At 35.1% G+C, this 12819-nt stretch overlaps 1 protein-coding gene across 12 annotated transcripts in view; it reads right to left on the reverse strand.

Annotated features, from left to right (window-relative positions):
* LOC106181055 (cytokine receptor) overlaps positions 1 to 12819 on the reverse strand; it is a 63034-nt gene that overhangs the window by 18341 nt on the left and 31874 nt on the right. For 10 of the 12 annotated variants that reach the window (XM_087001061.1, XM_087001063.1, XM_087001069.1 and 7 more), the window contains 9 exons: positions 11363 to 11476; positions 10421 to 10687; positions 9966 to 10089; positions 9341 to 9528; positions 6441 to 6610; positions 2912 to 3071; positions 1976 to 2055; positions 1364 to 1625; positions 1041 to 1189 (listed from right to left, as the gene is read on the reverse strand). In XM_087001061.1, the coding sequence (XP_086857187.1) occupies positions 1041 to 1189; positions 1364 to 1625; positions 1976 to 2055; positions 2912 to 3071; positions 6441 to 6610; positions 9341 to 9528; positions 9966 to 10089; positions 10421 to 10687; positions 11363 to 11438 (1476 nt within the window). In that variant the 5' untranslated portion in view covers positions 11439 to 11476. Of the gene's footprint in view, positions 1 to 1040; positions 1190 to 1363; positions 1626 to 1975; positions 2056 to 2911; positions 3072 to 6440; positions 6611 to 7977; positions 8145 to 9340; positions 9529 to 9965; positions 10090 to 10420; positions 10688 to 11362; positions 11477 to 12819 lie in introns of those variants that run through there. The other 2 variants (XM_087001070.1, XM_087001071.1) reach the window with 2 other exon arrangements.

Genomic DNA, 12819 nt, shown 5'->3' on the forward strand with positions numbered 1-12819 from the left:
GGTCTGTGCCCTGAATATCCCGCGGCGTAATTACTGGCAGCGCGAGCCAGTTACTATAAGTTACTATAAGTAACTGGCTAGCGCTGCCAGTAATTACGCGGCGGGATATTCAGGGCACAGACCGTGATCATAAGATAGCGCGAATAGAAAATAGAATTTAGAAAATAGACATTGCATGTGAACGAAGCCTAAGACTGTTTTATTGAGTCCTATCTGCCAGTCAAGTTTGATCAATATACTTTAATTCAAATCAATGCACAGCTTTACAAGAAAAAACAAAATGCAGTATATTGCTTTTCCATGAGATTATATCAATCGGTTCACTATGTACTTTTATAAAATATATCAGGCCAAGCACCACAAAAAGGACAATGCAATTTTGAGATATTTAGAGAACATATTCCCTTTAGAAGCACCTGTGTTTTATGTAGGTACCAAAGGATTATATACTTTTCTAGGTAATTGATTATTTTATGCATTTCCATGTATTTTCAGACTGAATACTGAATCAAGCACTTATTAGCAGTCTGCTTTCCCAGACGTACTTTATAAGATACAAGGTGACTGCAAGTGCATTTTAAAAGTTCATTTGGTACCTAGAGTCCATATGTTTCCTGCATCTGAGTGTAACTTGATTTTGAAGAACTAAAAGATTGCATCCTTTTCCAGTTTTTTTCTCTATCCAGAGCTATTTGCAATATGGGAGAAATGCACTCTTGACAATATCTGGTACATATGGAAGATACTGAACAGGTAGGTTAGTGGATTCACGGTCCATGATTTGTACTAAGGTGCTTGCAACATACAATTTTTATGTTCACGCCATAATATCGTAGTTTGAGTTGTTAATATTGGGCATTCACCATCACAAACCAGAGGCTCAATTTTGTGAAATGCTAAATCGTTCATAAGACCTTAGACTAGAAAAGGAACTCAAAACCCATTGGACCTTCAGTGTTGCTATGAAAAATGACAGGAAGAAATAAGACCAGATTTACAACATTTCAGACACGGTCACCAGAATAATAATTAAATCATACCTGACATCCAAACTCTGTATATTTTCCCAAGCACCAGTATATAGTGTACCCTACCACCAATTCTTCTCTCTCTACAGGGGGTTTCCAGTACAAGTAGGCCACATTATCAGAAGACACTTCTATGTACAGGTCTCTCGGAGGTCCAGGACCTATAATACACAGCATTTTAACATTTTAATGTTTAATGCAGATGAATTCGTTGTCTTTAACCTCTCCTCTCATTTGAAGTCAATTCATAAATACACTTTTCTCTTAATTTCTTCAAAGAGAAGCAATACTATTTCAGCATAGTATAATTAGTATTAATACATAAAACTGCTTACGTGTCTGCAGTGGGGCTATAGTGAGCACTGCATCACGTGTGGCTCTGCCAATGCGCGTCTCTGCGTTAACCTTAATGATCCATAGTGACCTTGGACTGGCATTATCAATCAGCGTCCAGGTGCCAACATCCCCCTCTGGGACGGAGCGAGCTCGGGATGGGTACTGGGCCAGGTAACTGTTGCTGACTGCAGTCACGGATGTCTCATTCCAAGAGATCTTGTAATTCAGTATCATGCCATTCTGCTGCTGCCTAGGGATTTCCTGCATTCATAGAGAAATTTACATTAGAAAGGACATGGCGCGATGCTGTTAAAAAGAAGAGGTTTCAAATGCTAATCTCATTTCCTGCACTCTCAAAAGATTCATTTCTCTCAAATAACCAATAAAATCCTCAGTGCTAAAGAGGGGTCAATCTTCCACAGACTAGGGCATATCAGATAGGACAACACAGGTAATACTCCTCTCTTTAATTGCTTTAATCCAACAGGTAAAAAATTATTTATCTTGTAAAAGAGCTTAAACCTATGAAATAAGTGCACCACTGAGAGAGAGAGAGAGAGAGAGAGAGAGAGAGAGAGAGAGAGAGAGAGAGGAGAGAGAGAGAGAATTACCTGCCAGTAGACAAAAAGGTTTTGCTTTTTTATGTCATGTTGAAAGCAGCCGCTAGTGACCCCTGGAGGAGCAGCAGGAACTAAGAAAAAAGATTGCAACCGTATTAAGACAAACAATAATATGAACACTTGTTCACTTCACTGTATATTTCAATATGTCAATTATTCTCAAATATTTCATTTCACTAACACATAATTGAGAGACAAAAAAAAAATGAGTTCTTAACAACACTTATTATTTAATTGTGATACACAACATTCTCAATCATGATATAATCATAGGAATCTCTCTCAAAATAAATAAACAAATAATATTTTATCCTATATAAATGTTAAGCTTTGAAAATGACACAATGCATGGTCACCAGAAAGCAATAAAGGGGAGATACCAGTGAACAGATGGGGTTTCTATGACAGTGGACAGGTGTGAACCAACAGAGATAGAAAAACCGCAGTCAAGTAGGCAATATGGCACAGTCAAGACAGCGATTATTCTCTCTACTGATGACACTCAAAAGTTACATAAAAATAAGGGCATCCTTGGTCAGCAAACAAGTCCATTAGCTTTTGGTAGAATTCAAATCAAGATTTCCATAGAAAATCTCTTCATCACCACCAGTAATATATGCCTGATGTACATGTAGTGTCTATCAGTCATTAAAATAAGTGAACTTCTGGTGTAGCACAGCAAAAGAAAATCTTTCGAGACATCATAAATTTGAAAAACAGATGAAAAGAATGGCCTGGTCTTACGATAGGAATCCCTACATCTAGTGAACATGATCTAAATGATATATATATATTTGCTGTTCAAACATCTTAACTGAACTTCAGACAGCTACGGAAATAAGATATGTTTTTGAGTATTAATTCACAATTTGCTAGAAAGATTTGGAAAGATTTGGAATAAAGATGTGCTAGATGCAATATACTTACTGGACTCAGCTGTAAGTGCTGTAGTGTCCATCACATCACTCCAGTATTTCCCACCAAATGGCTGCACTGCCACTGAGATGTTGTAGTCAGTGTAGGGAGTTAACCCTCCAATCTCTACGGAGAAACTTTCGTTGTATCTGAATTCTGTCAAAATACGGACCTGTCATCAAGAAAAAAAAAAAAAAAAAAAACTGCAGAAGATCTCAGACTTTGGAAAATAAATAGCCTAAGTTATGATGAAACTTGATATTAATAATCAAAATAAATCCAGTTTGATAGAAAACAGGAAAATAACAGTTTCAAATCCTGTTTCTTTATTTTCAAATTTCCGCATATGGGGGTTTATTTATGGAGATTTAAAAAAAAATAGGCACACATCAAATCCAAAGCTCGATCTGGGCACAATATACTGAACTTAATCAAAAACAGTAGCATGTACAATTCTCATTATTTTTCAATGTGATGTACTGCAAATTTCTTGAACAGAAAAAGTACTGTAGAATCTTTCCTTGAAGTTCTCTAAATATTTTAAAATTATTATTATTATTTTTTTAGAAATTATATTCCATATCCATTCATAATCAACCACACCTATATTTCCGCTTGGCATCATCGTTGGTATATTTTCTACTAAGACAAAATTTCTTATTTGTGCCTTCTATCATAAAGTTCTATCAGTTTGTGTCATAATACTTCTAAGACATACCAAAATAAATTTCACACAATCTGCCCTTTTTTTTCCAAACCAAACCCAAGATATGAAAGGGAACCTGGATGATACAGGCAATTTGAGATAATCCCTAAGATTCCATCAGAAGCATTAATCAAAACTAATGAATGTTCTTCAGACAATGTCTTTGAAGCTAGCTATGATTCTGTGCAATAACAGCCAAATGCTATTATGATGACTCTCCCTGCACCTGCTTCACCAGCCTAAATGGCTGCTGAACACTGGAAGTGAAATACAGCTTTTCTTTCCATCAACATCATTGTATTCAGGTTATCGGGACTTCAGTAAGCTACGAAATGTTTGTTGCTAAAGAGATGATATGCCTGGAATAACAGCAGAATTGTGGATTCAGATTTTATTAAAAACAGCCAAGAAAATAAACAGAATAAAGAACATATAACAAATAAAAAGGATAAATGGAAGTGAGAAGTGACAACTCCCAAATAACCTAGCTTCATTATCATCACCTCTACTCATTTTGGCCAAACGGGTGATATATATATATATATATTCAATAATATGATAAAAATTTGTCTTCTCTTTTGAGTACAGTGTATACTAAACTGTTGGCCACCATAATGTGAAACTACAGTATTCTTCTATTCATGTATATGATCAACAATTCTAAGAAAACAACTGTCTGGTAGCAGATAATTCTGCAAAATGTATTGCTATTGGACTAGGTTCATTTTCACACTTAGAAGCAGCTCATGTCAGTAAGTACAAAAAAGACACTGACATTTATTTTAAAATAAAATTATAAGGTAATGTGAATGTAATACCTTGTGAATTTCTTCAACACTCAAAGTGCAAAGGGCAAGGTCTTTTTTGATTTTCTTTTTTTGCTAGATTCTCAAAAACTATTGTTTTGATTTAAAACAAAAACTCTCCCTTTTTTGAATCTGTAACATTTATTTTTGGCCATGTGAAAAAACAATAGGCATTATCCAATCAATAAATGGCTTATTTCAATTTGTCTGTAAGAAAACCATTGTCTTCCTTTGTTGCCTATTTTATCTTAATCTACTGACTGGATAACTAGCCTGGGAGCTAAAAAAAAAAATAAAGGTTTAAAAAACATTTTATTGGACACTTTTGCAAATGAACATACACTACTGGTTCATAAACCCTAGACGTTATGCTCTACACTAATGTATTTAAATTTCATTACATTCTTTTAAAAAAAATCCTGTTTTTTTTTTATCCTTTAAACTCGACTTCCAGACAACACTGTGTAAGAATTGAGATCAGGGTGTTTAACGGAATCAGGTAACGGAATGCTCATATTTCACTGGAATTTTAAGTCTGTTGTGGATTTTGATGTCAACTATTGCCAGTCATCCATTTTATCGATCTCTCACTTTCACACAATCAACCTGTTTTTCTTCAGTCATCATTCAAAAGAGAAAGAAAACAATATAGAAAAACCTATTGTTTGGTTCAGTTCTATGCACCATCTTTCTTGTAAAATGATATGAGCATATTTATGACATGCATCCTCTCTAAGATCCAACATAGATGCTGGATAATACATCCACCGATCATTGTTAGATTCTTTTATTATTCATTTATTATTATAATTTTTTTTAATTTATCATTTCTTATCCATATTATGTGTTTATATCATGCATCCCCATATACAGCATATGATAGATACCAATACTGCCAAATTGTTTTTACTGGTAACTGAGATATGGCTATGGAATGAAGATTGAATAAGGAAAATTCAGGCAGGATAAAAAACAGAAAGATATTATACACAACCTGTATAAAATTCGACAAAATAAAGCTAGACATATTTCTTCCAAAGACAACAACCCTAGAAATCCACAAGTGATTAGGAGCTGTGTCTGCAGCCAGATCTCTCTTTCTGATGACTTCTGACATTTCACAAGAGGAACGTGGGATTGAATAAAGGGAATCTGTGATGTGATCAGACTGAAAAATCAATGCCTTCCAATGTTTATCTGTCTACAGGGAAAGCAAGGGGAATCCTGATATGCTGATTTGTAGGTTATACCTAGGCTACAGAAAATAATTCCTGCACATTAAGTGAGACTAGAGAGATCTGCTCTTCTCAAGGGAGAGGGGGCAACCTCTCATGCATGTAAAAACTGTCCACTCAAGAGTCATCCCAGCATCAAAATGCTCAACCAACTACATATATAAAAAATATTTTTAAAAAGTATAACAAAAATTTTATGGCTAGTAACTCATCAGCAAAAATGAGAGTACCAGATTCAGACACCTATAACCAGCAGTTTCAATGGGGGCCCTCTTTATGAAAAAGTGGACCTCTATTACCATGAAACCTTTTTGTACCTATGTTTACTCAGAGTAGACCTTTTCCCAGCAAAAAGGCCAATTAAGATCACAAAAAATGGAGCAATTGCAATTATCTCACATCTATGCACAACTGAAAATTGATATATATATTTTAATCATCCGCACAAGTATTAAAAATTCATTTGAATAACAGAAGTTGATATCTGCTCAAGAAATTAATAACAAGCAGAGAGCTAAATGCACAGTCAAAAAAAAAAAAAAAAAAAAAAATAATAATAATAATAATAATAAAAATAATAATAATAAAAATAACATACAACCGTTAAATTCAAAAGAAGTCTAAACTTTGAGAAGTTTGGTCAAATAACTTCCACTCGTGACAACATATTCAATCATAATACTAACAGCATCTTGCAGATATAAACAATCTAGACTACCTGAACCGGATGCAATTTTTGGAAATCCCCGATGCAAACACATTTAACATTAAAGTAAATTAGTGAAAGTTCTCACCCATGTGTGGTTCCACTGAGATGTCCCAGTCAATCTGTAAACAAGGCCTGGGGCAATCTCTGGAGGTCCTAGCAAGATGGCCAGTTTGGGGGCAAGCCACTGCACTGTTAAAGCACTGCTCTTACCAATGACCGGAAATGCAGTCAGATTACGCACAGGGTTGGGCTTCACTGTGAAATCGGAAAATTGTTGTGATAAAACTGTTGCACAATGATTTTTCTGAGTTAAAATCAAAACCATGCAGAAAAAGTGTTTGAAATCAAATAATAATGTGCTGCATTAAAATAATTAAAAATTTTTGTGAACAAGGCATTTAAACAAATGATTGAAAGGTTCTTTTTAAACATACACTCTCTTGTAAAGTCTGTAAGTATATAAATAATTAATAAAAGGACAGTTAAGTCAGAGCAGTGAAGAAATGACATTTTATTTCCTTATCCAAATCATGCTGAAGCCATATACAAAATCATCACATGTCTACTTGATAGTCTTCTGCCTCCAGAATTGACATTGGTAAAGATGACAGACAAGAGCTCAAACAGCATATAGATATAAAAATCAATGGAAAAATTGCACAAAAAATTAATCCCTGTGCACACATTGTGTTTAAATTTCCTTTTATCTAAAAACCATGGGTTGAAAGTAAAGGCAAGAAGACAGATGATGTTTAATGTATATTTTCTCAAATCACCCATGCTTATACAGTACATGCAAACACATAAAACAACAAAAGCATTGACAAACACTCTTCAAAAGCTCAAAACCTGTAAAGAAGCCTCATAGCAAGTTCCATTCAGTTTCCACTCTTGTGCATGAACATTTTCACACAGTGGCGTAGTTGTCAAGCATTTTTAGTCTATGCAGTTCTGCTACAGGAAAACTTGCTTCCTGCCTACATACATGCTATAGCACTTCAGTAAGCTAATTAGCACTTGTCATCTAGTGCTTTTCCATGAAGAGATAATTAGACTCCTTTCAGCTTTGGTATTTAAAGAAAATTATCATTCCTTGTGTGGGCCATTATGAAACAATGTATATATACTACCTAAACATGAATTATGCAAAAAAATATAGAATTAAATGCAAGTTGCATAAATGGTCACTTTCCTAAACATAAACCAGGCCAAAAGCACTTTGAAAAAATACAAACATTTCTATATTCTGGATACCTAGAAAACATGCAAGTTTAAAGGGAAACATCCAAAATAAATGTTTTTGAATTAAGTAGGTTTTTTTTCTGAGAAGGTTAAAAGCTGGCAAATCCATACATGCAAATATGTTTTAGGAAAAAAATAAATAAATAAAATAAACATCTCATCATTTTAAGGAATCTTACACAACATGCCTTTTTAAGAAAACTTCTATGTTAAATGACATGCCTTTGTAAAAAATTTAAAAAAAAACACCAAATGTAACTATGTAATGCTTAAAAAGGTCATTTAAGCCTGCTTCGCGGGGTTTTAAGAAGTAGTATATGTATCTATGCATACGCTTTGGCACATACAGGGTTGGCCATGCATAGAAGGGAAGTGTATACCTATGGAGGCATTGGTTAGAACTGTGGCGTTCAACCAACCTCTGCCCAGGGCATTATATGAGTTCAAGTTTATGTAGTAGATATCTGGCCGAAAGAATTCTCCTTTGGGGAATATACACTCTGTGTAAGCACTGTACCTGGGGCACTCACATACAGTGGAATTCCCACTATAAAAAGGATTGAAAAAAAAAAAAAAACATCTTGATGATAATAACAAGTTACACAACTTTATTAAAAACCATGCTGGCATTCATAAAGTGGAAATCAGTAAAATGAAGGATGGTTCTTTTCTTCTGCATTATTAGACCAAAAAGCAATTGGCATTTTTCACCATCAACCAAACACAGGGATAAAAGTATTGTATAATTTGAAAAGCTGCTTAAATATTTAGACAGATAGTTGTATATATAAGGTATGGCAGTTGTTACAAATGATATTCATAGACAGTGCAAAAAATTCTCCAGGTAAATAATGAGAAGAAATGCCCATCACTGTTCAACCACCCACGCTGTGAAGAGGTGCGACTAAGAGAGAGCTCCAACACCCTGTGTGCAGTGATGTGTCTGACTGGCATACAAACACAGGGTTCAAGTGTTCAGCAATGAAATTACCCCAAGTGAGAAGAAAGGGAAAAAAAGCATAATTAATGAATAGATTAAAAATAAAATCATGCTCTCGCTTGGTTAACTTCCAAAGAGAAAAACCAATGCCACCAAGATTTGCCTTTGGAAAAATCCATAAATATGATCACTGAGACTCAAGACAAAAAATAACCTAGCTCAGTTATACATTAAATGAAAATTTATTACTCTCCAAATGGCACTGAATTTAGCCTTTGGATGAGAATATAACCAAGCAAGAGCAACGCCTGAGAGTAAGACTGTGCAGCAGATCGGTGCTCAAGCCAGGACTGGCAGAAAATAAAGCATAAATAAGTGTTTAATTGTTGAAAAGAATTCATTAACTTTCATTCCTGTGGTAATTGTGTTTTGTTTTTTCTTTTCTTTTTCCTTTTTAACTTATACACTGGTGCCATAAACACTGATGAAACTGTGAGCACTGACAACCAGTACAACATGAAGTTGCCAAGAAAATAGTTCTGATACACAGTCAACAAATAAGTTCAATTGATTAAAAAATAAAAAAGTCATTAGTGTGTTAAATGTGTCCCACCACCAGTCTCCAACAGGTTTGAGCTGGCTAATTCTTACACTATGAAAGATGTCAAAAGATGAAAGTTCTATATTGGTGTCTCGCAATCTTAACACTTAATTTGTTGCCGATTCATTTTGACTGGCATCTAATAAGCACAGCAAAAACCTTTGGAGAAAAAAGTGCTGCTACTGCAAACCCCACCATTTACCTATAGTTGCATTTGCCTTCTGTACATCAAGCAAAGTCCTCGAACCGAGAACATTTGAGGCATTTACAATAAAAAAATATTCTGCGTTTGGCCAGAATGTATCCTGTTTATCATTCTCGACCCATGTACAGCTTGAAGAGCTCATGGATGGCCGTGGGCAAGGAGAAAAGGTTTTTTTTTTCCTTGAGCTGAAATGTGGAGGGTTAAAATGGACGTCAATTATCCAATATGACTGACGCATCATAAGCTTAGCACAGGTTTAAGACAGGCTTACCTTGTTTAAGGAACAAAATGAAGTTAACATAACTGGCACCATACACAACTGCAATAAAACTGGCTATAGCATGCACACGTCAAAATTTATTCAGGGAATTATTTTCACTAACAAAGAATACTGAGATATCTGTATTTATTCAAATCATGGGTGTATCTATCATGTTAAAAGTCATGCAAAAATACATTATGTGAAAGTCAGTGTTTTCACACCAATTAGCTCCATAAGAAACTTTTATTTCACTCTAATGCTGTATATAGAACCAAAAAAAAGTTTAATCAGCAAGTTAATACAGATAAGGACAAGAAGAGTGTAGACATTTTAGCTATTGATGACAGAGTAATAACTTACTCTCTACTCCAGAGTAGTTCATAGGTTGTCTTGAGGTAGGTTGTTCTCCCTGTGTTCCATGTACATGTCATGTTTTCCTGATTGTATGAAATGCACGTCAAGTTAGACGGGGAGTCAGGTGGGTCTGGAATACAATATTGTACAGTTAATGGGGGGCTCTGTGCTGGAGGCATCATATCAAATGGGAGAATGGAATCAAAGCCTGTAAAATAAGGTTCAGGTGGTCTAAATACCATTCAATGGTAGGGAAGGGAGTTCAGGGGGCAATAAATACAATGATTAAAAAAAATGGAGGGCATTTGTTTAGTTGCAAATATGTTACACAAATATTTCATGTATGCTTGCATGCAATTATACCCAAGTCCTAATGTCTGGCTTTTATCCTACATGTTCAGTAAGATCACAATACGCCTTGAAGACAATAAAAAACCCTTATCTTCAAGTGAACAACTTACATCCAACTTGCACATACTGGCTGTTTATCCAAACCCCTGGCCCATCCCTAGCAGCCACATAACAATGGTAAGTTCCTGTGTCCTCCGGCTGCATGTCTTCCCTGGATAACCGGGCCACATGTTCGGAGAGAACTGTCACACTCGCATTAGAGAATCGCCTTGTTCCCTTGGTAAAGTAAATGTCACTAGCATTGTGCTGCTGCCCCAGGGAGCAGGTGAGGTTCAGGGTTGCCCCTACCATAACCACGGGGTCCTTAGGTGTCACATCTGTAAATGATACATTAAAGTAAAATACATATCTACTATAAAGCACATAATATCCCACAGATAAAACAGGATCATAACTAAGCTCCTTCCCCCCCCCCCCAAGTAATGCAGGGGCGGATCCAGAGATATTTTCTGACAGTCCTCCACATTATCTTTGTTGATCCATCTTCCATTTTTTGACTGTCTTCCGACAGAAAAAAATTAGGTACTCATCAATGTAAACTTAGAAATTTGACCGTCTTCTAGAAGACCCAGAAGACAACCTCAATCCGCCCCTGTAATGTAATATAAGCATAAAAATGATGGACTGTTCACTGGCCAATTACAAAATAAACCTAGATCAGTCTTGGCTCATATAAATGTTACAGATTATATATATATATTTATGTTATAAATTTTAGTAGATTTCTCTTGTGAAATAACTTCCGGGGCTCACATTGACAAGTCAGTCATGTGATCAAAGCCCTTTAAAATTCACGGTCTCTTCAGAAACATTTGGATGTTTTTTCTGCTGTGACTGCAAGAGAGTATATATCCTTATATTTCAAATGAGTCATCCATGAATCTTTAATTACTTTTAAATAATTAAAGATTCATGGATTCCTAAGAATAAAAATATTGGGAAAAGAAGTGACATACCAACACTATATAATACAAAAAAGCTAGAGCTCTCACCTCCCTCAAATCCACTAACAAAAGAATCCACAGAGAACTGCAGTAGTAGAAAAAGGCTCAGTACATATATCATCATGGCAGCTCTGGAGTCACATGGACGTTGTCATCTTGGATCTGAAATATAAGAGAAATATCAAGTGCTGTTGTGTTAAGTTAAATAAAACTGGTTTTGACAAAATTTTAATATCAAATCTGTATGTGTACATTCTTCAGCTACAATGTACCAGCAAATAAAAAATACTAATAGTATACTGTTACAAGGAACAAAGCAAATTACAGATAACTCTAGCATAATTATTAGTTTCAATCTAAAGCTCAGTCACTTGATCAGTGAAAAGGCACTCTGTCATCACATTATCTGTCAGAAAATAGGTGTCGATCTCCTTTTCCTGACAATGAAGTTCTGTCTGATACATAAATGTGTCTCTGATGTCTGTGGGGAACCAGCAGTATATTCTGTTACACTAGTCTCAAATCTGAAAGCCTATCTTAAATTAATTGTAAAATGTGCTGTGGTTCACCACAATCTTTAACGAAACAATCGCCTTGTTTGACTGAAATTATGTGGACTCTATATGGGCACCCTTAGCAGTGTATGTTGTAATTGGCTTTTTGTCCATCAATAAGAAAACTAATCTGCTTAAGTTTACCAACTTAATCATACCCCCAGCAACAAGTAATAAAACAATTAAACCTCAACAAAAAGTCAGCAATGAGATGCTCTTTTTCAAAATCAATATTTTGCCAGAGATCTTTCTTCAATTTTCATGACAATTTCTGTTATTGATGTTTCTTTCAGTAGAAAGTTTCACATCATAGAAGGAAGCCATACAGCTCTCTTGGAGGTAGATTAAGCACAGTGATAGAATAGATAAGATTTGGGTTGCTGTAGCAACTCACTGGGTTGCCTTGGTGACAAGCGTAACAAAAGAAAGTGATCCTGTTACTGAGGCATCTTTTGTCAGTACCAACCTATAAGCTGTCACATCAACAGTGGTCACTTTTTTTTACTTTTCCTGAACAAGAACAAAAATATATAAAGGTCATTTGCATTTTGCAATGAAAGAATATGTGGCAATTTTTACTAAATATATAGAACAACTTCATTCCAAAATTTGATAACCCTGTCTAGAGCACCTGTGACATTTTAATTTGCCAAATTGAAACTTTGCTATGTGCACCCATTTTTAACAGACTAAAAATAATTTTATTACATACAGAATGACTAAGGAATTTGTATTATCTTATATTTAAGTGATTTTACCACTCATTTCTTTATTGCTTCATGGTAAAGAATATTTGAGTACAACTTCTGCACAAATACCTCAATTATACATTAGAACCCAAATCAGGGATTAAAGTAGGGAAACATGATGTGGTATTGTAACAATCAAGAATCTTTATGCGTGACTTAAACCCTGTTGTTGACACCATCAAGAACATGGTTTACAGCATAA

Source organism: Lingula anatina, chromosome 1, assembly GCF_051362555.1.
Source record: "Lingula anatina isolate TDL-2025a chromosome 1, LinAna3.0, whole genome shotgun sequence".
NCBI classification, from domain to species: domain Eukaryota; kingdom Metazoa; phylum Brachiopoda; class Lingulata; order Lingulida; family Lingulidae; genus Lingula; species Lingula anatina.